We start from the raw sequence: 26,843 nt of genomic DNA on the forward strand, positions 1-26,843 counted from the left end.
AAACAAGCTATGGGGAAAGGATTCCCTGTTTAATAAATGGTGTTGGGAAAACTGGCTAGCTATGTGCAGAAAGCAGAAACTGGACCCCTTCCTAACACCTTACACTAAAATTAACTCCAGATGGATTAAAGACTTAAACATAAGACCTGGCACCATAAAAACCCTAAAAGGAAATCTAGGCAAAACCATCCAGGACGTAGGAGTAGGCAAGGACTTCATGAACAAAACACCAAAAGCATTGGCAACAAAAGCCAAAATAGACAACTAGGACCTAATCAAACTCCACAGCTTCTGCACGGCAAAAGAAACAGTCACTAGAGTGAATTGGCAACCAACAGAATGGGAAAAAATTTTTGCAGCTTACCCACCTGACAAAGGGCTGATATCCAGAATTTATAAAGAACTCAAACAGATTTACAAGAAAAAAACAAACAAGCCCGTTCAAAAGTGGGCAAAGGATATGAACAGACACTTTATAAAGGAAGACATACATGAAGCCAATAAACATATGAAAAAATGCTCATCATCACTGGTCATTAGAGAAATGCAAATCAAAATTACATTGAGATACCATCTCAGGCCAGTTAGAATGGTGATCATTAAAACATCTGGAGACAGCAGATGCTGGAGAGGATGTGGAGAAAAAGGAACACTTTTACACTGCTGGTGTGAGTATAAATTAGTTCAACCATTGTGGAAGACAGTGTGGCGATTCCTCAAGGACCTAGAAATAGAAATTCCATTTGACCCAGCAATCCCATTACTGGGTATATATCCAGAGGATTATAAATTGTTCTACTATAAGGACACATGCACACAAATGTTCATTGCAGCACTGTTTATAATAGCAAAGACCTGGAACCAACCTAAATGCCCATCGATGATAGACTGGACAGGGAAAATGTGGCACATATACACCATGGAATATTATGCAGCCATCAAAAATGATGAGTTTGTGTCCTTTGTAGGGACATGGATGAACTGACACAAGAACAGAAAATGAAATACTGCATGTTCTCACTCATAGGTGGGTGTTGAACAATGAGAACCAATGAGAACACATGGACACAGGGAGGGGAGCACTACACACTGGGGTCTGTTGGGGAGAATAGGGGAGGGACACCGAGGGGTGGGGAGTTGGGTCTCTGGCATCTCTCCAACATGGGGAGAAATGCCAGATATGGGTGAAGAGGAGGAAGGCAGTAAATTATACTGCCACGTGTGTACCTATGCAACTATCTTGCATGTTCTTCACATGTACCCCAAAACCTAAAATGCAATTAAAAAAAAAAAAACTTCAAAGATTCATATCAGTCACTAAGGAATGTAATTGAGGTTCAGCTACAAGAACATAGCCATTTGGTCAGGATTCTTCTTCATGGCAGAACCTATCCCAATACCCAGGGCCTAAGGAAAAAAAGCTTAGACTTCACCATGAAAAAACATGCTATTAATTCTGTATTATCTAACATGAAAGGCAAATAAGGTATTTTTTAAAAATACACTTTAGGTCAGGTGCAGTGGCTCATGCCTGTAATCTCAACAGTTTGGAAGACGAAGCCGGGCGTATCACTTGAGGCCAGAAGTTCGAGACCAGCTTGGCCAACCTGATAAAACCTCATCTCTACCAAAAAAATAAATAAATAAAATTAGCTGGGCTTGGTGGCATGTGCCTGTAATCCCAGCTACTCAGGAGGCTGAGGCAGGAGAATCGCTTGAACCGGGAGGTGGAGGTTGCAGTGAGTTGAGATCCTGCCACTGTACTCCAGCCTGGATAACATAGTAAGACTCCTTCTTCAAAAAATAAGTAAATAAATACATATACATGTTAGATATTTTGTGTAGTTTAAGACATATCAGCTCTATATTTTAAACACACTTAAATTGTAATGAGTAGTCACCGACTTTAATAATTAATTATACTAACATTCAATCTTTTCCAGAAGACTGATGGTTACTATCAGGTTGTTGGTGATTATACGGTAACAGAATGACAGGGATGAGGAAAAAGGAGACCTGTTAGGAAATAGCCTAAGGAAAAAGGGATGATTTGGGGCTGAGATAGGCTGATGCAATGGGCTTAACAATGATTAAGGAAAGCAAGGATGGAAAAGCATAGGAGAAAAGGGGGCATCAAGAACAAGGCTGACACTGCTTTTGACCTGGCAGCTCACCACCTCCCACTGTACAGTACCAAGTGCTAGCACTGCTTTTGACCCGGCAGCTCACCACTTCCCACCGTACAGTACCAAGCGCTAGCACTGCTTTTGACCCGGCAGCTCACCACTTCCCACCATACAGTACCAAGCGCGAAAACTGCTTTTGACCCGGCAGCTCACCACTTCCCACCGTACAGTACCAAGCGCTAGCACTGCTTTTGACCCGGCAGCTCACCACTTCCCACCGTACAGTACCAAGCGCTAGCACTGCTTTTGACCCGGCAGCTCACCACTTCCCACCGTACAGTACCAAGCACTAGCACTGCTTTTGACCCGGCAGCTCACCACTTCCCACCGTACAGTACCAAGCGCTAGCACTGCTTTTGACCCGGCAGCTCACCACTTCCCACCATACAGTACCAAGCGCGAAAACTGCTTTTGACCCGGCAGCTCACCACTTCCCACCGTACAGTACCAAGCGCTAGCACTGCTTTTGACCCGGCAGCTCACCACTTCCCACCGTACAGTACCAAGCGCTAGCACTGCTTTTGACCCGGCAGCTCACCACTTCCCACCGTACAGTACCAAGCACTAGCACTGCTTTTGACCCGGCAGCTCACCACTTCCCACCGTACAGTACCAAGCGCTAGCACTGCTTTTGACCCGGCAGCTCACCACTTCCCACCGTACAGTACCAAGCGCTAGCACTGCTTTTAACCTGGCAGCTCACCACTTCCCACCATACAGTAACAGTGCTAACACTGCTTTTGACCTGGCAGCCTACCACTTCCCACCATATAGTACCAAGCGCTAGCACTGCTTTTGACCTGGCAGCTCACCACTTCCCACCATATAGTACCAAGCGCTAACACTGCTTTTGAGCCGGCAGCTCACCACTTCCCACCGTACAGTACCAAGTGCTAACACTGCTTTTGAGCCGGCAGCTCACCACTTCCCACTGCGCAGTACCAAGTGTGAATTGTAAGACATACACACGTTTGTACTATAATCTTTTGCTTTAGAAAGCAATGCTGTAGAAAAAAGGTTGGTAAGCAGAGTAATGAGTAAATACTTTGGGTGCATTTTTTTTGGGGGGGGGATCAGAGTCTCACTCTGTTGCCTAGTCTCACTCTGGAGTACAGTGGTGAGAGAGATCTCAGCTCACTGCAACCTCCGCATCCCAGGTTGAAGTGATTCTCCTATCTCAGTTTCCCAAGTAACTTGAATTACAGGTGCCCATCACCATGCCTGGTTAATTTTTGTATTTTTTAGTAGAGATGTGGTTTCGCCACATTGGCCAGGCTGGTCTTGAACTCCTGACATCAGGTGATTTGCCCACCTTGGCCTCCCAAAGTGCTGGGATTATGGGCGAGAGCCACTGCGCCCAGCCAAAGGTGTATTTTTATAATGAAATACTATGAAGTCATTAAGAAAAATGTACTAATGTAAGATTATTTCAAATATATTTTAATTGGGAAAAAAACAAGATAGACTTCAAATTTCAACAATACTATAGATATCAGAAAGTTTCCGGACAAAGAACACAAAAAAGCTGGGGAAAATAATAATGAATGCATGGTTGAGTTGAATGGAAAATTCTCTGCGGCCACAAAAACAGACAGGAGCAGGATTCCAAAGAGGTGTAAGCCAGCACTGCCTCAAGGCATCACTAACCCCAGCAACCTGGAACTTCAGTTTTAAAGGCGATACGAGAAAATTTTGAACAGGCCTTGAATCATCCTACATAACCACAGAGACATCTTAAAAGAAGAAATTGAAAAAAAAAATCACCCCACTAAATTAGGCATTAAGGAAATGCATCCGTCTCAGCAGTAGCTCTTGCGGAAGGGGAAACCCTCTCACATAAGAATCCATTGCTGCACATGGGCAACCACGCTGCATTAGCCCACACACACAATGTGTGATCCTAACATACAAGGCAAGGATTTATTTTAAAATAATTTTGGTTGGTAGTGCCTCCTGATGATCAGCCAAAACAAACACATGGAGAAACAGAAAAACATAAAAGGTCCTGAGGGAAAATTTAGATTAGAAACAAAGAAACAAAAATTGGACCCAAGTAGAGTTGTCAATGCAACAAGGGAATAGAGAAATCAGAGGTCTCCAGACGGCTGAAAGGAATTTGCTTTGAACCCAGAATTTTATAATTAGCACATCTATCACTAAAAGACAGCCTTGATATAAAGATATGTTCACACAGACAAAAACAGAATTCACAATCCAGAGCTCACACCAAAGCAACTTTCCACGGGTGTACTTGAGAAAGAAGAAAAATAATTTTAGAAGGCAGGCATAATATGAAGGAAGAGTGAGCAAAGACAATGGTGTTGAGATTTAAACCAAAAATGAATATGTAAAGTAATAATTCCATATTGTAGGAGTAATAGACAACATAAAATGAAACCACAACACCGTTAAAGAATGGCATTTAAACGGTGAGATTAGCATTAAAACATGCTAAGAATTCGTTTGAGGGGAAGTAAAAATAGCAACCTCAGACTATGTTAAATCATGTTAACAGAAAAATATTGCCTGATCTCACTTATATGTGAAATCTCAACTGAAAAACAAAACAAACACAAAACTCAAATACCTAGAAACAGAGTAGAAATGGCAGGAGGTTCAGGGAAATGTGGAGATGGAGGTGAAAGGCTAGGAACTTGCAGCTATGTAGCATGAACATGCCCAGGGATCTACTGAACAGCATGCAGGCTGTGCACGCGCGTGCAGAGACACACGGCACCTATGTGAAATGACAAAATACGATCATTTGCTTGACGAATCATTTTACTCTGTGTGTGTGTACACATATATGTAAACATGTTGTAGACTTTAAATATACACAATAAAAAGAACTGTGTTAATATGTCAGAGGTATGCACTAAAAGAATAAAGATACAGAAAATCACTTGAAAGTAGTCAAGGGGAAAAAATAAATGATACAGAAACCTCCCCCATCAACTTGTGGTAATTGGTTTATAAAGATGGCCAAAATATTTATTTCTAGTCCTCGATGCCCCTTTGTGAAATGACATTTCTACTCTTTCTGTCCATATTACACTGAAGGTACCACACAGTGCAAAATGACCAGAAAAAAAGGAAGGAACAAAACTAGAAAGCAAATGAATAAATAAGTACATAAAACTGTCATCAGTTGCAGTGATATTTCCATAGAAAATTTTTTAAAATCTCAGATTGTTATATTCACAAGGGGTTTAACAAGTTTGTAAGATGTAAGTTATTTGAATTTTATATATCTTCAAAATAGAGTAAATGTAATTCACAAAATATAAACAAAAATGAGGTCTTGGAATATTTCTACAAAAACAAATAGAAACCTTAATGAAATTTCAAATTTTTTAGACAGGTATTAAAGGAAACATACATAAACGTCAGTCTGTACCACGCTCATAGATATAAACGTTAGTCTGTGCCACGCTCATAGATATAAACGTTAGTCTGTACCACGCTCATAGATATAAACGTTAGTCTGTGCCACGCTCATAGATATAAACGTTAGTCTGTACCACGCTCATAGATATAAACGTTAGTCTGTGCCACGCTCATAGATATAAACGTCAGTCTGTACCACGCTCATAGATATAAACGTTAGTCTGTGCCACGCTCATAGATATAAACGTCAGTCTGTACCACGCTCATAGATATAAACGTTAGTCTGTACCACGCTCATAGATATAAACGTTAGTCTGTGCCACGCTCATAGATATAAATGTCAGTCTGTGCCACGCTCATAGATATAAACGTTAGTCTGTGCCACGCTCATAGATATAAACGTTAGTCTGTGCCACGCTCATAGACAGAAAGCCTTGAAATCATAATGGTGTCATTTCTACCCAGTCTGAACTATAGCTTATGTAATTATGTCAGAATCCTAATAGAATTTTTTTGGCAGAAATTAATTCTTAAACTATATAGCAGAATCAATTACCAAAAGGAGGCATAAATCTAAAGAAGGTGGGAATCTAGCGTTTTCACATTTCGAGACTTATTAGAAGGCTACAGTAAATAAGACAGTAACAGGTTTTGTTACCGGGATAAATAATAAAAATAGGCCAAGGCAATAATATAGAGAAAATCCGAGAAAGCTGCACACATATATGGAAAGTTCCTACATGATAGAAATGGTACTGCACAGTAGAGAGAAAATGGCTTATTTCTTACGTGTCACTAAACAACTAAAACATGACCTATATGACATAAAATTAAACGTGGTTCCTATTGCAGACCATAGATAAAGACGAATTTCAAATAGACTGACGGATTAAATGTGAAAGCAAAACTATACAATTTTCTTGAGAAAATAAAGGACATTATCTTCACAAACTTATAGAAGGGAAGGATTTCTTAAATAAGGCAAACATATGCACCAACAAGAAAAAGGTTGATAGATATCACTACATAGAAATAAAAAACACTTTGAAAAATCAAGTCAGCAAAAGAGAAATAAAAAGATAAGCTCCAAAGTGGGAGGAGGGCTTGGGAAATTCATCTGATCACGTTTTAAAATCCTAAATATATAAAGACGTCCTAGTAACTCGGTAAGTAAAAGCGAAGTCAATAAAAAAACAGCGAAAAGACTCACAGAGGCATTACAGAGAAAAGAAAGCAACTATAAATGTGTGAAAACACATTGCTTCTCAAAAACAATCAGGAAACTGCAAATGAAAAGCTCAATGGAATGCCATTTTAAAGAGTCAACTGGGTCAAAAAAATGTAAAAACAAATAAATAAATAAAATTGAAGAACTAAGTGCTGGTAAGGATTGAACACAATCGGAACTCTGCTGATAAAAGGACAGATGAGAACTATTTTTGAAAACACTTTCAGCTTTACCTCCGAGGCTGAAGATTCACGTATCCCATGCCTCAGCAAACCTCTTAGGTTCGCAACACAAAAAGGGAGTGTGGATATGGATCAGGAATTGTGAACACAAATGTCATATAAGCATTTTCCATAATCACTAAGGGATACAATAGGATAGACCATTTGTGCTTTTAAGAGTCCTACGATAGAATAAAAATTAATGAATCAGAACCACATGCAAAAATATGAAAGAATTTGGAGAAAAAACTAAGCCGCAGCAGAGGATGCTTGTATTTCCAGTTACACAAAGTTCCTAAAATTGTAAACAATAAGCTGGTTATGATTTACATTTCTGGCAAAACTATAAAGAATAAACATGGGAATGATCAATAGAAAATTCAGGATAATGGCTGTCTCTGAAGGGGACACAGGAATAAGATTGGGGAAAGATAAACAGAATTGCTGGCTGACTGATATTGATCATGTTCTATTCTGTGAGCTGAGTGTATGTGGCTATTAGTTTCATTATAATTCTTTTTTTCTTTTTTTTTTTTTGAGACGGAGTTTCGCTCTTGCTACCCAGGCTGGAGTGCAATGGCGCAATCTCGGCTCACCGCAACCTCCGCCTCCTGGGTTCAGGCAATTCTCCTGCCTCAGCCTCCCGAGTAGCTTGCATTATAATTCTTTAGATTTCATTTAGGTTATAAGATATACATACAGATCTATAATAAAATCTTATTTTTGTTATATAAATTAGCGTGTTTCCAGCTGAGGTTCTACAAGGTGACACCCAGACTTCTTGTTTCAGCTCTTACACTGTGAAAAGTGTCCTTGTCACCATCTACTTTGTGCCACATTTTCCACATCTTTGTGGAATTTTTGATAACTTCACTGTTTTAAATGGCCCCCAAGCAGAGTGCTCATATGTGCAAGATGGCTATGGTGTACCTTATGGAGAAAATATATGCGTTAAATAAAGTTCCTTAAGGCATGAGTAACGGTGCTGCTAGCCACGAGTTCAACATCAGTGAACAAGCAATATATATTGGATAAGGTGTCATTAAACATAACCACACACAAGACAAAGTTGTGAATGAATTAGTTGATAGGAATACGACCACAGGTTTGCAGGCACCTAACCTTGTACTTCCCTGTAGGAACAATGGTTCTGTATCCACTAATTCAGTGTTCACAGTGACTCTGTAAAATCTAACTACAGAAAATGATGAGAACTGACTGTCTCATATAAATAATATAAATAAAATGTTACATTTTGTGTTGAACATAAAATGAATAAAGTACAAGATTTTATGTTGTATGTATGTATCTAAACATACACATTCATATTTATTATCTCTATATTATGTAGAAAATATAAAACAAAGATATAAAATATTTCTTAACAGAAATGAAAAGGCAAAAAGCAGAAAGACATACAAAGCATGTAACCAGTAGTAAAAACATAAATACAAATGTATTTTTATATATGCACATACACACTTATCCATGCAAATTATCTCTGGAAAAACAGAAATGAATCACAACACTGGTTAAAATAGAGTACAGAAGGCCAGGTGCAGTGGTTCATGCCTGTAATCCCAGCATTTTGGAAGGCCGAGGTGGGCAGATCATGAGGTCAGCAGTTTGAGATCAGCCTGATCAGCATGGTGGAACTCTACTAAAAATACAAAAAATAATTAGCCAAGCATGGTGGCATGTGCCTGTAACCCCAGCTACTTAGGAGGCTGAGGTAGGAGAATCACTTGAACCCAGGAGGCGGAGGTTGCAGTGAGCCAAGATCACGCCACCGCATTCTAGTCTGGGCAAATGACAGAGCGAGACTCCCTCTCAAAAAAAAAAAAAAAATAGAGGACAGTAATAGTGATAGTAAAAGGTGTTGTACTTTATAATAGATACATGTATTATTTAAATTTAAATATTCCCATCACCCATTCATAGAGAAATAAAGAATGAGGCCAAGCTTTCTGTCTTAGACAATCACACGGGTGGGAGCCCTATTTACAGTGTTACAGAACACAGGTAGGGCAGGAGAACTGAGACCCTTGTGTTGAACTGACAGTCATTTCTTCTTTCATTCATCTGTGAAGTGAATCTTTATTAGGAGAATTGCCTGAACCCAGGAGGTGGAGGTTGCGGTGAGCTGAGATTGCGCCATTGCACTCCAGCCTGGGTAACAAGAGCAAAACTCCGTCTCAAAAAAAAAAAAAAAAAAAAAAGAAGTAAATCTTTATTGAGGTCTGTTATGTCCTAGGTGCTGAAGACACAGTATGGAACACATGGATATATTTGGTGTGGCAGCATCCCAGTGGCAGCATCCCAGTGGCAATCTGCGGGAGGCAGTGGTTAGGGACTCTCATATGGAATCGATTCCCCATCACTCCTCAGAGGCTCTTTGATCAAGTCTCATCTAGGGTTGCAGAATGAATGATTGTGGCTGCCGGAAATCTAACCCCCAGAGAGAAGTGGTGATATAAACTATTTTTCTTTTCAGAAGAATCACTTCAAATTTATGCTTCTCAAATGTTAAGAGTGGCAGGAAAGGTACCCTTTAAAATGGAATCATCATTTGTCACTACAGTAGGAGTGACATCTGGTTCATGGTGTCCATCTGGTTCACGGTGTCCGCATGAATGTTGTACTAATACGAAAAGATGCTCATTTTGCAGTCTGGTTATTGGTGAGTTTGTGTTTAATTGATTATCTTACATGGGATTTCATCTGTATTTATGGTTTCTACCACCTGACACTACACAACTGCACTATCTGGATCTCTTACTATATTACAAAGATTTTTAAATTAAAATAAAATAGTGCTTCAGCCTCCTTTAAAAGATCTTGGCTCCAGCTTGACTTTGCCATCTATTGTATTCCAGCCAAGTAATGAGCCCTCTGAGAATTTATTTCCTAGTTGTAAAATGAGGATAATAATGGATGCTCAGACTGACCTAAAGAGTCATGGAAATAAAACTGCATGAAGTAAAAATGGGCTTTGCTTCACTCTTCAGCACAGCAGAAATAGTATTAAGGATTAATAATTGTTATCCTATGAGTTTTTTTTTCCATCAGTGCACCAGAAATTTACTGAACCCCCCACCCCACTTTCCCCTAAAGCACAATTACCCACACAAAGTGGCAGAGGCAGGGGAGTCCCCCCAGGCTTGCTCCTGCAGAAGGGGCCAGCATGACCAGCATGGGGGTCACCTGAGCTATCAGGAGGGAGGTGGGGGAGGTGGGCAGAGGTGACACAGGGGGAGGACAAGGTAGGACAAGGGCAGGGGGTTCCGGCTGGAAGTCCTGAACCCCCAACATAAGGGAGGAGAGAAAAAGAGTGCAGGACATGTAGAGCTGGTGGGACCCTGAGAGCTTCGGAGGCAGGTGTGGGGAGAACACAGAATGAAAAAAGGATAAACAGACCTTAGGATGTGGCCTCTGTCCTGGGTCTCGGGGAACATGGGCACATGCACGCACACCCACACACACACAGGCACATAAGAAGACACGCTCCTGTTGCAAGGGGGAGGGTCCCAGAGATCTGCCCTCATTCAAGCTAAAACCTCGGAGGGGCCCAGCAAGGGCTTGGACCAAATCCCATGATTAACCAGTGGGGCAAGTTTTTTGGTTTTTCTCTCCAAAAAGGAAGTTAAAAAATCTGCAGAAAAATCACACCAAATTCAAGAAAATTGAAAAATCTACAAGAAATCGCACCAAATTCATAATGGTAAAAAGTGGTTTGCTTAAAAGACCGTTATGCTTCTTTTTCAGCGTTATGTGGTCAATGAAGGAAGATTACACCAAAAAATCAAATACGTGTTTTCATTACTGGAAAGTTTCTTTATCATATTTTCAGAATGAGAAAGAAATGCAACATGAAGCATGCTCACCCTGCATAGAGAGTACTACTCCGTATTCATCTCTGATAAAGATACCCACTTTTACTAGACTTTTCAGTCTTAAGCACAGTTAACAGCCACTGCTTTTCGCCATCCCTTTGTTCTCAAGTATAGCATTACCAATACTAGGGACTGTATATTTAAGAGCTGAGATTTCAACATTCTTTTAATCATAAGCATGTGATTACAGATTTATGCATTTTCATTTTGGTTCTATTCCCCTAGTTCAGCCACAATTTACTATGCTTAGTTAAAAGAAGCAATGTTTGGGAAAAGAGGGGCTGGAAGTATGAAGAGCACGGTCAGTGAGAAATCCCATTAGCTATTTTTGATTTATAAAATCATGGTAGGGACTTCATGTAACAGCATGGAGAGAATCCCCCACTCCTTTTCAAAAAAATTTGCCATTCATCCAAAAAACAGTTGAGCTTAAGTTTTAATATATACACTTATCGAAGTGTGCCATGTGATTAAAAAGACAGCGAAGGCCAACGAGGGAGGACCAGGCTTCCATTTCTCTCCCAGTGACTTCAACATGAGCAGGTTCATACATAAAGGTCGTCCATTCCATCTACGGTTCTTTACAGTTCAGTGGTAATGTGTTTTTTTGTATATGCACAGTTTGTCCAAAATACAAATTAGATTCAAAAATAAAGAGAGAGAAAAAAGGAAGGAGTGTGATGAGTTCTGAGAGATACATTAAGAAAACAGGAGTCCCCAAGCGATCTCATTTATCTCATCTCTTTTTATCCTACATTTTCTGCTATTAAAGAAATAGAAAATTTAACGCCAAACTGCAAATAAATGCTGAGTGATCACCTGGAGATTAAGAATTAGTTGTCTTCATCACACATGCCCAAAAACAAAACAATCACATATATTGGTTTTGTGACAGAAAAACCCTATGTCACACATGGTTCCTTGTTACGTATGTGACAGAAAATAGAGGCAAGCTAAGTTATGGTAACTCTGAAGGAGAGTTCAGCCCAACACTTATGCATCAGTTATAGTTGTCCCACAATAAGAGCTGTACCATTCTGGGTCTTTGCTTCTATGTTAAAAGCTCAGAAAACCAGCGTCTGCTCATAGCAATCCAAGAAATATGTTCCATCCACTGACCTCCATCTTCATATCCACAATCCTAGATGTTGTTCAGTCCTCATTTACTCAGTCCATTTGAACATGTACTGCTATGAGTATTCGTATTCACTCTTTTCTGAAACCCTTCCCAATTCTGGCTTCCATAGCAAAAGCCTCCGTCAATTTTCTTCCTATCTACATGACTATTAACACCTGTTTTTCACAATGTCCAATACTTAGTCTCAGATCTCTATGCCAAGTCCAACTCCTATACCTACCTGTCCACTGGGCATGCCCACTTGGCATGTTTACATATGGGTAACCATGCCAACCACTCAAATCTTTCCCTCTGCATATTCTCTATCTCAGTGACTAGTACCCTCACTCACCCAAATTCTCAAACCTACAATCTAGACACCTATCCATCATCTCCTTGTCCATTTGGCTCTATCTTACTATCATCCCTCACAGCTATTCTCTCTTCAGCACCATCACTACTTCCTCAGCACACGGCCTCTCATTTCTTTACCAGCTTACCATCACAATCCTTTTTTTTTTTGAGACTGAATCTTGCACTTATCGCCCAGGCTAGAGGGCTACAGTGCAATGGCATGATCTCGGCTCATAGTAACCCCTGCCTCCTGGGTTCAAGTGATTCTCCTACCTCAGCCTCCTGAGTAGCTGAGATGACAGGCATCTGCCATGATGCCCAGCTAATTTTTGTAATTTTTTAGTAGAGACAGGGTTTCGCCATGTTGGTCAGGCTGGTCTCAAACTCTTGACCTTGTGATCCATCGTCTTAGCTCCCAAAGTGCAGGGATTACAGGCATGAGCCACCGTGCCCAGCCACCATAACAATATTATAAGTGGTCTCCTGTTTCCAGGTCTGACCTGCCTCTATTGATCCCTTGATCAATGGGAAACTGCTGCTCCCCAAGAATGACTTCTGCTCCCCAAGACTTCCTGATGTGTAGCCTCATCACTCACTACTCCCTTCCCCAACACAACTACCAATTAGCTTGCATCCATTTATTTGCATCATTTTTTTCCTTCTTTAAAATTTTCTTACCCCCCAATCATCCCTCTAAGAATCAAGTATCACAGTCACAAAAAAGACTTGTCCTCTCCACAGGTGAATATTTAGCACCCTTCTTATAGTTTCACACTATATAAGATAGAGTACATCTGAGTGCTGTTGAAGGAATCGAGCCCAGAAGGAAAACGTACAATTGCAGAGGAGAGAGAAGGAGAGGTAACTCTAGGAGTGGATTCCTGGATAAAAATAGAAGTACCAGGTCCAGAGCATGCAGGCAAGGATCTGCCTTTAGTGAGAGCAGGGCTTTTCTTCTCTTGTAGTGGAAGATGCACAGAAAATACAGACTCAGATGCTGTTGGTTTGCAGGTGTGATGCTGGGTAGGTGTGGGAACTTCTGTATAATCATGGAACTGTTTTCTCATTAAGGAATGAGGTGAGGTTATCATTAGAGTCTTGGGTAAATGGAACAGGAAGACTGCGAAGGTTTGAGAAGGGAAGATAGAAACAAATATCAGAAATAGAGACAGCTAAATTTGCAAGGGAAATCTAGTAACACTGTTGAGAAAAAAAGTTATGTCAGCAGGTTTATAAATTTAAAGTGACATTAGTCAGTATCCTTGTAAGGACTTTCCTGCACACAAAAATGATCAGCTGCTTAATATTGTGGTGCAAATATAGAGAAAACAAATAGATGAGCTTAATGAGGGTTGCTGGACCTATTCCTGGTGAGCAAGACAGCATATACTATACTGATAAGTGTTATGAAGAACATAAAGCTGGATGGTGGTCAAAACAATTTCTGAGTGAGTATATTCTCAGTTCTCCCAAGGAGGGTACATATCAAACACCTTTACAAACAATGAATGCCTTACAACAGCAGGGCTAAATTCTCTAAACCTGCCTATTCTAGAGCAGAATTGACAGATGTTCCCAGTGAGGAGGTGTTTAAACAGAGAGCATGAAATCTTGGCTTCAGCAGAACTGGGAAGATAGGAAGGGAAAAGTGAATGGGTTGCAGAGCATAAGATTCTCAGAGTGTGGGCCACAGACCACACAACAGCTGAATTACAAGGATAAGAGATGTTTCTATTATACAGACGGAGCTAAGGCAATAAAGAGATTTGGGCAGTACTGGGGATAGCTTCTTGAATTGTTGAAGAGATTTTAGGGTTTGAGGATGAGGCACATTGAAAAAGACTGCTTGTATATACAAAACTATAATCATACCCATATAAATGAATTTAAGCACAGAGGCTGATGTAAGAATACTATTATTGATAAAAGCCTAATTGTAAGCAAAGATTTGGCATTTATTTGTGCTAAGATGGTATTTAGTTTATAATTTTAATTTTGGCATCATTTCCTGATGGACGAGAAGAAATATGGGGGCAAAGAAATTGGCTATATTCTTAAAATTTTATTTTATTTTAATTTCTTTTAGAGACAGAGTCTTGCTCTGTTGGTCAGGCTGGAGTGCAATGGCACTCACTGCAACCTCTGCCTTCCAGGTTCAAGTGATTCTCATGCCTCAGCCTCCTGAGTAGGTAAGATTACAAGCATACACCACCACACCAGCTAATTTTTGTATTTTTAGTAGAGACGGGGTTTCACCATGCTGGTATGGCTGGTCTGAAACACCTGGCCTCATGTGATCTGCCCACCTCAGCCTCCCAAAGTGCTGGGATTATGGGCATGAACCATATGCCTGGCCTTACAATTTTATTTTAAGGGAAATAATATGGTTGGGCTTTGTGTCCCCACCCAAATCTCATCTTGAACTATAATCCCCAAAATAACCATGTGTTAAGGAAGAGACCAGATGGATGAAATTGAATCATGGGGGCGGTTTCCTCCATGCTGTTCTTATGATAGTAAGTGAGTTCTCATGAGATCTAATGGTTTTATAAGGGACTCTTCTCTTTCCGTTCAGCATTTCTCCTTCCTGCAGCCTTTTAAAGAAGATGCCTTGCTTCCCCTTCACCTTCCGTCATGATTGTTAGTTTCCTGAAGCCTCCCCAGACATGCTGAACTGTGAGTCAATTAAACCTCTTTTCTTTATAAATTACCCAGTCTCTGGCAGTTCTTTATAGCAGTATGAAAATGGGCTAGTACAGGAAACATATTTTGAACTCCATTGTTTCCCTACACATTACTGAAAACAGCTTTGAGAGTGACTATGTTTAAAGCTAGACTTCTATTCTTTCATATTTTTGACATGCTTGATCTATACACATTTGACTTACTTAGGTTTCTTCAAAGAACTTTCTGTTGTGTTTATGTTGTTATCACCTGTCTTCCAGGTAATGCAGAATGTAAAGTCCATTAAGACATACATTTCCGGCCGGGCGTGGTGGCTCATGCCTATAATCCCAGCACTTTGGGAGGCCAAGGTGGGTGGATCATGAGGTCAAGAGATCAAGACCATCCTGGTCAACAAGGTGAAACCTTGTCTCTACTAAAAATACAAAAATTAGCTAGGCATGGTGGTGCGTGCCTGTAGTTCCAGCTACTCAGGAGGCTGAGGCAGGAGAATTGCCTGAACCCAGGAGGCGGAGGTTGCGGTGAGCTGAGATCATGCCATTGAACTCCAGCCTGGGTAACAACAGCGAAACTCTGTCTCAAAAAAAAAAAAAGACATACATTTTCTTATTCACTGCTGCAAATCTTACCCAAAAGAATACCTGGACATACTGAAAGCATTAAAATAATTTTGTTCTTTGTTTTTTATTTTGAGATGGAAGTTTTGCTCTTGTTACTCAGGCTGGAGTGCAATGGCACGATCTCGGCTCACTGCAACCTCCGCCTCCTGGGTTCAAGCAATTCTCATGCCTCAGCCTCCCAAGTAGCTGGGACTACAGGCGTGCACCACCATGCCCAGATAATTTTTGTATTTTTAGTAGAGACGGGGTTTCACATGTTGATCAGGATGGTCTTAATCTCTTGACCTCATGATCCACCTGCCTCGGCCTCCCAAAGTGCTGGGATTATAGGCGTGAGCCACCGTGCCCAGCCAACATTAAAATAATTTTTAAATGAATGAATAAACATAGAAAACTCAAACAGATGCAGAGAAGAAATAAAAAGGCAACTGAAAGTGGTGGAAGAGAAGCCAGAAAGACTCCTCTTGTTTTAACTTAATGGCAAAAAGTGAAGCATTTTCTACTTATAAAGTACATGGGTTAGTATCCTTACAACATTGTTTTCATTTAACATGGAGAAGTTTAAAAAATGTTAATAACTGAGTTTAATAATAAGGGTATTAAAAGATCTTTCTGTAAGATTGTTAAATTCTGAAGAGATACTTACACATCTAGTATGACTGGGCAATCCTGTCTTTCCTACCAGTGAACTACTAGACAAATCCTAAATACCTCTAACTGCCTTTTAAATCATTATAAGTGACCATCAGAGATATCATGTTTGGCTGATCATCTGTGTTTTGAAAGCACAATTCCTAAATTCCAAATATGTTGCAAAATATAATTTCACTATTCAGTATAGAAAACACTAGTCTCAATGCCTGATCTATAAAATGCATATTCAAAATATTATATAATAAATCACATATAATGTGACCAAGAATATGAGTGACACTATTTACATTTTGGATGTGAAATCCAGCAAATTGCTTGACTGCTTTTTTGAATAAATCCTAGTATTAAAGATTCCTTTCTTTTCATAAGACAAAAATGAATATTCTATGCTTTTACCTATATTATTTCCGGTTACATTTTAAAAATATATGCTACATATTCTTGATTCCAAAACCCCACTAGACAGAAAAAGCAAGATTCACTTTCATTCACTACTAAGAGCAGAATGAGTTTACAGTGTTCCCTCATGTTTAACTACTAAAGGACTAATGATTTCGGTCAAAGGATTCTTTAATCATCAATGAGTAGATTTTCTACTCTGAGGTATGAGGGCCTCAGAATTTGAAAATGATATTCACCTTGATTTATGAGTTTTACCAGAGTTCTGTTTCAATCTTCACAATTATCTTAAATGATTAAATAATATTTTCCCATTTAAAAAAAGTTGTGCCTAACATGTAACCAAATTGTAGTATGACTAATTCATTGTAAATCATCATGAATGATGCTTGAACAACGTATAACAACCAATAAAGTATGGAGCCAATCTTCAGAGTGTTCTTGGCCTCAGTCTCAAGCCATGTCAGCCTCTAGGAGAATTCCTGAAACAGCAAGAACTTTCCCAGAGCATGACATGATATAAATCTGATCTTTAGAAGAGATAGAACATTCCAAAGTTGAAATATTTTGAGTAGTAAATGCTTTGATATAATTATAAGTTTCAGTGACTTCAAACATCAAGACTTTTAATAGATGTTTTTCCTCTTAACATTTTTGTTTATTATCTTCTAAAATTTTCCATCCCAGCTTATTTCCTAGAAATGCAGGATGAGTCCATGAGATAATATTTAGAAAGTTTCTAAGCTCTCTGGAGGAAAGGTGTTGAATATCCAGAGGTATTAGTGTATCCCATTTAAAAATAGCAAATAATGCTCTGAAGATCTAAAGAACATCAATGCATTCTATTCTTTGGGAATGATGTTTTGACAAGCCAAATAAATACCAGGTTGAAATGAGGTCATTAGCACAATTAAAACATAAAAGAATACGATCTAATTTTCTATCACAAAAAGCACAGAATTTTAAATATCTTTCCAAAAATGAGCTACTTTAACTAATATCTATTGTATTTACTGTCATGCAAACAAAAAATAATAATGAGCATTATCCACAAAATAGCATGTTTAGCAAATTGCTAGCCTCTTACAACTTTGTGACTCATAATTCAACTTAATCTGTTTTTCTGTAACGTCAAAATAAGCCCTTTTAAAGCAATACACATTTTTAAACAATGCCTTGTACCTTTTTTTCTTTTTTGCTGAAAGAGGAGAAAAACATAACACGTCTCTTTGGAATTTACCTTGACTAATAAATTGTTCCATGTTTTCTTTGAAAGGCTGCATATGCTCTTTTGAGGAGACCTGGTATACCTTGCCTGCTTCAACTTCACATGCTGAAATGAGAGAGAACATGATTTAGAGTGCCACACTGTTAGTGGAGCATTAAGACAATTTTTAAAACATCTTAGCTAATGTTAGAAAACTCCATTAACTTCCCTAACCAGCATATGTTTTACACACATTTAGAGACACCCAAATGTGGACATGAGAAGCCAGTGACCACGGCTTCCTTTTAGAGGGCTATAAAAAGAAACTGCAGAATTTATAATCTCAGTTAGATTATTTCCAAACCAATCCGCTGGGCATGTTATATAAGCACTAAACCTCAGTGTCTTCATCTGTAAAATGGGCATGATAGCAAAGCCTGCCTCACAGTGCAGTTATAAGGATTACATCTGTTAAGAGACGTCAGGTGTTAGAATGATGCCTGGCACAGAGTAAAGCAATATGTAACTATTTTCTGTCATCATCAACATTATTATCAACTGACTTCTAATAGAAGTTTATTCCTAACTAAAGTTCAAATTTCTGAAAAAAAAAAAAAAAAAAAAAAACAATGGGTGGTATTGTTAGTGTAGCACCCAATAATTTTGGAGCATATATTACATGTCAGATCATTTTATTCATTATTTAATGTAATCCTTAGAACTAAGCCCATAAAGTAGACATGATCATCTCCCCCTTTTTTTTTTGGAAACGGAGTTTCGCTCTCACTACCCAGGCTGGAATGCAATGGCACGATCTCGGCTCACTGCAACCTCCGCCTCCTGGGTTCAGGCAATTCTCTTGCCTCAGCTTCCTGAGTAGCTGGGATTACAGGCACGTACCACCATGCCCAGCTAATTTTTTGTATTTTTAGTAGAGACAGGGTTTCACCATGTTGACCAGGATGGTCTCGATCTCTTGACCTCATGATCCATCCGCCTCGGCCTCCCAAAGTGCTGGGATTACAGGCGTGAGCCACTGCACCTGGCCTGATTATCTCCTTTCATAGCTGAGGAAATTAAGGCTCAAATAAGGCACCACAGATAACAGGTAGCAGATTCATAACTAAAATCCTGATCTAACATCAAAGTTTATCCTCTTTTCATACCTGTGGCATCATATATATCTTAGGTAGTCTACAGACTCCACTTGGGTTAATACTAAGAAGTTCCTATAAGAAGATTTCTGAAGAAATGCCTGCCATTACGGTGACAGCAAGAAACTGGAGCCAGTAAGAAAATAATTCAACAATGAAAAGTACATTTTTAAACACAAAACTTTGGATAGAACACATCTGATGCAAAAACAAGCAAACAAAAAAAACCAAAAAACTTCTCACTACAATTCTTAAAGTAAGCTTCCCATTTCTCCCAAAAGAATCTGTCATTGCATTTCTAACATATTTTCTTTCTTTTATAAAACTATAGTTTCCTCTTTTTTCCCTCCAGTTCATCAGTTTATCTAAGCATGGGAATATAGGAAGGCTATGTTATTAGCTCACATTCTTCCCATCAAATGCACATGACTTTGGGCTTAGTAAAATCTAAGACCACTGCAGGCAGATCCAGGGTTCTTTCTGCCTGTCTGCTTCTCACTCCTCACCTGTGCCCAGGTAACCTCCTGCAGGTTGGATGCTGGAGAATTTCTAACCCGTACCTATAGCCCAAGTATTTCATAGCTCCAGATTCAACATATGAAACTTCCACCAACAGAATTCCTCACAGACTTCTCTAAACCTGGCACCTCCCTTATTCTCCCTTCACCGGTGGTACTACCACCTAATCTAAATAATTTAAGCCAAGCGGGAGAGTTTTTCTCAACTCCCTCTCTTTATTACAACATCCTGTTGTTTTTACCTCCATTCTTTAGTTGGCCCCATCTTCTCCATTCCTGTTCTATTCTGGTACCAACGCCCTCACTGTTCCTCCTGAGTCTACTGTGAAAACCTCTTATCTTGGCTTCCCATCTCCAAACCTCCACTTATCCATGCTCCTCCTCGCAGCCTTAAAAGTCATTCAGAAGACCCATCCACCTAACTGAAAACTGTTCAATGACCTCTGCACTCGCAGCCACACCCTGAATACAGGAAGAACTGCAAAGCCTACACCATGACATGTAGCACTTGTGACAATGTAGACCTTGCCAACTTTCGAACCATCCATCTCTCTCGAGTCCCAATATCTTCCACAAACTCAATGCAAATTCTAATCTCTAGACATGACTGCCCCTGGAAAGCATTCCCTGACCTCCCCACAGGGCCTGCTTTCCTCCATCCTCTGCCACTTGTCTCCAAGCAGGACGTGGCATCCCTCTTCGGTGTTTCGGTGTTTCCAGGGCATCTTGTGCATACAGAGTTAAAGCTGTCATATACTGAGTACTTTCTATGTGCCGGAAATAGTATTAAGCATGCTCCACGTACTGTCCCATTCAACCCTCATAAAACCATTTGAAGTCAATGAATATGCTCACTTTACGTCAGAAAAAAATGAACTACAAAGAGACTGCTCACATTTATACAGTTCAGAAGTTGAAGAGGTGGTATTCAATATCAACCACCACACGATATTAAAGTTTTTTGTAACTGTGTGTCTTCTGTCCCACTAGACTGAGCTACTTGAAAGGAAATCCATCTTATTTCCATTTGTATGTGAGTGTCTGACTTAGGGAACAAATTGCTGTTGGATGGGTTAGTGGCTGGATAAATAGTTACTTAAGTGGAAATAACACTTTAGATGTTGGAATCTAGCAGACAGGGTTTAAATTCTAGGTCACCCATCCACTGACTGTGCCTTATGATTTGGGGCTAATTACCTAACCTTTTCAGATCTTAGTTGTGTCATCTGGTTGTGAGTTTAACAAGATCTAACATGAGTGTGATGATTAGCCACAATGAGTGTAAAATACCCGAAACTCACTTTGTGCTAGCTAAGTACATGCACATAAAACAATAGCTATTGGCTACTATTGTTTTTATAAGACCAACTGGAGTTCAGCCTAAAGAAGTGTAAGATAAAATGCAGTAGCTGTTTACAAAGAGCTGAAGTGTGGTCTCATGGATGACTGGGTGTTGACATTCTCTGTGTTGAAGGAAAGAGGAAGTTGAATGAGCAGAAGTTAGAGAGAGATGTCAGTTCTATGTAAAAGGGATGGCTAATGTTTAGGGAACTCCTATAGTGACATAACCTGCCTTCTGATGAGGTGAGTACTTTGTCACTGGGATGATTCAGAAACTAGCTGACTCCTTGTCAGAAATGTAGAAAGGGATGGGTCAGGTGGCAAGAAATCCATAGTCAACTTCGTGTAGGTGGTATCACTTAACGACAGCCTCATGTGGCCGGAAATTCTGCTTTTTAACAATGTTTCCAGATGCATATTAAGGATATACTTAAATCATGTTATAAATTTGAGAGTTTCCAAAAAATGAGTAAGGATTCTGAATATATGGAAGACAAGTTATATCACTTAAAGGAAATGAAGTCAAGATTTAACAGTCCTTCTTATCATTGCAGCAAATTTCTAACAATGTCAGGTGACACTGTTCCCAAACGTCTTTGAGCAGTTTTTGTTTTTTTTTTTAATTTTTTTTTGAGAACGAGTCTTGCTCTGTTGCCCAGGCTGGAGTGCAGTGGTGTGATCTTAACTCACCACAACCTCCATCTCTGGGTTCAAATAATTCTCATGCCTCAGCCTCCTGGGTAGCTGAGATTACAGGTACCTGCTATCATGCCCTGTTCATTTTTGTATTTTTAATAGAGACAGGGTTTCATCATGTTGCCCAGGCTGTTCTTGAAGTCCTGACCTCAGGTGATCCACTCACTTTGGCTTCCCAAAGTGCTGGGATTACCACCGGTGTCTGAGCAGTTTCTAATGTACGCATGACCCAGATACCAATCAACTATTTACCGATTCAAGGGACTACTCTAGGTGCTGTGATTACCGCCATGAACAGAACTGACAAAATCGCTGTCCTCAGGGAGCTTGTCTTCTACTATATTACGATCTTCAAGTAATGACTTTTCAATCCCAATGATGTTTTAATTCCTAATAGGAAAGTAAAATCCTACTAGCCTCATGTCTAATAACATAGGCTAGCATGAAAAAAAAAAATCTACCTCTCACCTTAACTCATTTGCAAAACCTAAAAGCCAGAGGTAAGGAAGGCTAATATTTTAATTATTAGTCACAATTATTTCATTTTCCATTTTTAAGTTAAAAAAAGAATTAATAACTGCCCTTGTCTTCATGACACCATAGTGTCTTGGGGACTAGGATGCTGTATGAACATTCTAACACTAGAAACTTGCGGAATCAACTGCTATGTCTGGTAACTTAAAAAGGGACTTCATTAGCTGGGGAAGTAGAGAAAGATCACAGACTGGCTGTGACAAAGTCTTCTAAATGGTGACAACTATCCTCTAAGTCTTCATTTTTACTCTAATGTTTAAACAATAGAACATTCAACAGATAAGAAGATACATGCTGTAATAATTTTCCTTATTTAAAATTTTCACTTAATTTTATCAATATCCTTGGCCCATTCATATAAACTATACTGGTAACATCAATCCATGTAAAAGCTATTTTTTCTATTTCTTGTCTTTTCCCCGTAACTTACAGAATTTCCTGCGCATGTGTAGAATTTCAGCTCTAGAAAAACTGTAGTCATTTACTTTCAGCCTTATCTCCTCTACAGTCCTCCTCCTGGAAGATCATGAAAGATGCCTGTCCAGTGTCTGGGTATTAACAGTGATGCGCATTCTTAGGCAGCTTTTTCTTTACTAAGCAGCTCAAATTATTAGAATTCCCAAGTGTCTACTGAGTGAAAATCTCTACAGTGCACCCTCTGTGGAATGATATGTCCGGAGGTTGCTTTAAATTATTCCGGATCTAGTCACACAAATACTTGTGCAATTACAAAGTAAAAGGATGTTTTTAAAAGTCCATTGACAGTTTGGGTCTTTAATGTTCAGGTCACAGAACAAGTCTGCTTGTTCTGAGGATAAATTTCTTCTCTATGCTCATCTCCTACCAGTCTCCATTGACTCTCTCTGCTGTATTACCAGCACTTCGAATCATCTCCCAAAGGCAATATGCATTCAACGATTTTTTGTGGAATGAAAATAAACAGATTCATTGTATCTTCCTTTCATAGTGAGCTTCTTGTTTACCTGCAAAATGTCTTACTTATTTGGATTTCTCCAAGCCTCACCCATGTTATCCACCCACCAGACATACTCTCAACACTTACTGACCAGCTGTTGAACTTCTACTTGTCCATTCGCAGAGTCTGGTTCAACTGTCACCTCAAGACAAGAGGGTCAATCTCCTGTGAATGTTGCATCTCCCTTTTCTACAGAACATGTACGAATGATACAGGATAGAGTCAAAGCACTGGTTAAACAGATCTGGATCCAAATCTAGTTCTGCTACTGGCTCTGTCACCTTGGGTTCGCTACTTACATCATCTAAGCCTCAACTAGAAGTTGAACTTAGTGCTAAGCTGGCCGTTAGAAAATCCTTTTAAAAATGAAAAAGTTGTTAATAATAAGGTCTCGTTGCATGGATTTGTTTGTGCATCTTTTTTTCTTATTATAATTTGCATTCCTTGAAGCCAAGGACTATCCTCTTCACCTCTGTGTGTCAAGCGTCTGAAATGCAGAGGGAGTCCTAAGACCCTATATGAAGAAAGTGCTTTGGACGATGCCCATAATCAAGGCCAAGGCTCTCCTTAATCTGGATAGTAAGTTTCCAGTGGTCACTGATGTAAACCACCAAAATTCAAATCCAAATTTCCAAAGCTCAGTGTGATATAAAACTGTACAGTTATTTGTTGGTAATTGTTGCTTTACTTGTTCATTTGATTAAGAAGAAAGAGCTTGTTGGATAAATGTAAAAATAGTATGTCATGATCCAGAGCTTATACATTCATAACTCTCATATATTTTGTACAGACACAATGCTACATATAAATATGCTCAATGTGATAATATATAAGAAATATATTTAGAAGACCGGACACTATTCTTCTCTTAACTGTAGCACGTAAAGTTGCACAACGTATCATCTTGGCTATCACTTATCATTCTCAAAACTGGTATGCGACTATGTAAATTTTAAAAAAATACCAAACACTACAATCTCACAAACTTGAAGGGTCATTTAGAAACATTATTAAAAACAGAACAAAGATAGAGTTCCTGGAAAACTTGCATTACAGTCAAATCCAAATATTAAAAAACATTTGTTAGGAGACTGTTGGCATAACTGAGTAATTCTAATCATCTCAACTTTTGTTTAATTTAAAGACCTCTCTGAGCCAAAAACATTTTCTATCACGTTGAAGGGCTAATACCGGAAAGCATGCATTAGGTTTCCAAATACAAAGAATAACCCAGCCAGAGGATAGAAAGAAAAATGTTAGATATTCCCATTGGACGATGGGCTCCAATACATCCATGGCATCCACAGAATGGCCCATGGTGGGGCACACACCAGTTTATCACTGTCAGATTAAAGCAAGAACATGACATGCCACTCCCTGAAATGAACCATGATCAGGAAGAGTCCGGCTACTTTTTTGAGTGGGGAATTGGAATAATTTATACTCGTCTCTAAGCTCAATCAATGGTAATCACAGGTTAGAGTTGCTGCTTTTCTGTGAGCTTCCAGAGAGTTTCATTGGCATCTGCCTCAGCAAGTAGGAAGACAGTCACATAACAGATACCAAGGGAAGAAATAACTGATCAGATCAGAAAGCTTTCTTCTAAAGCACAACGGGTTCCCAAGTAAGCCTGCTTTGTACATTATTCTGGGTTCAGTTTTAGAAAACAGACTCCATTGTAGCTACTTCATGCAGATCAACGTAGGCAGCAGCTGCTTGTAAAGTAGGTGTAAGTGTAGAGTGATTGGGTTCTATGCTTAGTCTCCAAAAGTGACTCCCCGAACAAAAACTGTAAAGCCAGCCCACCGGGAGGGGCGCTATCTATAGCACATCGGGACCTATGCAGTGCCGTAGGTACAACTGACTCGACTTTTGGTTTTCGACTCGAACCTTACTTGTTAAGTCTGTACCATCAAATCAATCACTGCCCGGTGCCCCAGCTCTGCCTCCCAATATTCACAGAGCTAGTAACTGGGCACTGGGAAAATAACTTGAGAAAACCCAATCTCTCCATGTAGTGAAGCAAACAAGCAAAACAGAACAAACAAAAACAGTAAGAACATCGATGTCTGGACACACCACCTTTCACAAGTACTGTACATGTATTGACAAAAGAGAGAGTCAAACTCAGACAGAAGGGAAACCACAGATACAAGAAATACTTAAGAGGGTAACATTTGCAGAGCTTGGTAATTAATTGAAGGAAAGGTTAGGGTTAGGGTTAGGGTTGAAGATTAAACTTCAGAATCAACTGGGGAGTCTTTTCAGTTTTCAGTCTTTTCAACCTGACAGGCCTCAAACCTAAGCAACTTTGAAAAGTAATCTCTTTCCATCACACACCGGTCAGAATGGCTTTTCTTGAAAAGTAAAAAAAAAAAAAAAAAAAAAATAGGCGGGGCTTTATGGCTCACACCTGTAATCCCAGCACTTTGGGAGACCAAGGCGGGTGGATCACCTGAGGTGATCAAGACTAGCCTGGCCAACATGGTGAAACCCTTTTTCTACTAAAAGTACAAAAAATTAACCGGGCACGGTGGCTGGTGCCTGTAATCCCAGCTACTCGGGAGGGTGACGAAGGAATCACTTGAACTCAGGAGGCGGAGGTTGCAGTGAGCTGAGATTGCACTCCAGCCTGGGTGACAGAGTGAGACTCTGTTTCAAAAAAAAAAAAAAAAAAAATATATATATATATATATATATATATATATACACATATATAAAAAAATAACACATACTGGCAAGGCTGCTGCGGAAATGCAATGCTTATGCGCTGTTGATGAGGATGTAAATTAGTGCCACCACTGTGGAGAGCAGCTTGAAGATTTCTTAAACAACTAGGAGTTGAACTACCAATAGACCCAGCAATCCAGTTACAGGGTATATATACCCAGAGGAAAATCAATTGTTCTACCAAAAGAACACATGCATTTGTATGTTCAATGCTGTGCTATTCACAACAGCAAAAACATGAAAGCAACCTGGGTGCCTGTCAACAGTGGACTGAATAAAGAAAATACGGTACATACATACCGTGGAATACCATGCAGCCATGAAATGGAACAAAATCATGCCATTTGCAACAACATGGATGCAGCTAGAGGCCTTTATCCTAGGTGAACTAACACAGAAGAAATAGAAAACCAAATATCACATGTTGTCATTTATAAGTGGGAGCTAAACATTGGGTACATAAAGATGAGAACAATCAATGCTGGGGTCTATTAGAGAGGGGAGGGGCAGAGGGGGAAAGAGCTAAAAAATTACCTACTGGATACTAGGGGATCATTCATACTCTAAACCTCAGCATCATACAATATATTTTTGTAACAAAACAGCACATATACCCCCAGATTCTAAAATAAAAGCTGAACAAAACCCCAAAATATTAAGTAAAAAAGAAAAGAAGTCTCCATAAGGCTCGTAAAAAGGTCGTGTGGAGATTCTAATGTGCACTGATGAGTGCTGCAGGAAGGAAACAGAGGGGTCCGAGTGGATTTATAGTTCGGTTGGCTTTGAGATGGAGATGGGGGAACAAGAGTGGCTTTCAGAGGAAAGAAAATGCATTTGGTTTTGAACTCACTAGGTTTCAGATGCCAGGGGAACATCCAGGTATAGTTTTCAAGTAGTTGCATGTATGAATTTGCAGCTCAGATAACAGAAACTTTGAATTTGG

At 39.5% G+C, this 26,843-nt stretch overlaps 1 protein-coding gene across 8 annotated transcripts in view; it reads right to left on the minus strand.

The window, feature by feature from the left end:
• The window catches only part of FMN2 (formin 2), a 398,830-nt gene that overhangs the window by 112,707 nt on the left and 259,280 nt on the right, over positions 1-26,843 (minus strand). For 4 of the 8 annotated variants that reach the window (XM_035280903.3, XM_035280899.3, XM_078357265.1 and 1 more), the window contains one exon: positions 17,985-18,077. The exons of the other annotated variants lie outside the window; for them this stretch is intronic. In XM_035280903.3, the coding sequence (XP_035136794.2) occupies positions 17,985-18,077 (93 nt within the window). The remainder of the gene's footprint in view (positions 1-17,984; positions 18,078-26,843) is intronic. 8 annotated transcript variants of the gene reach the window in all.

This window comes from Callithrix jacchus, chromosome 19 (genome assembly GCF_049354715.1).
Source record: "Callithrix jacchus isolate 240 chromosome 19, calJac240_pri, whole genome shotgun sequence".
Classification (NCBI taxonomy): Eukaryota; Metazoa; Chordata; class Mammalia; order Primates; family Cebidae; genus Callithrix; species Callithrix jacchus.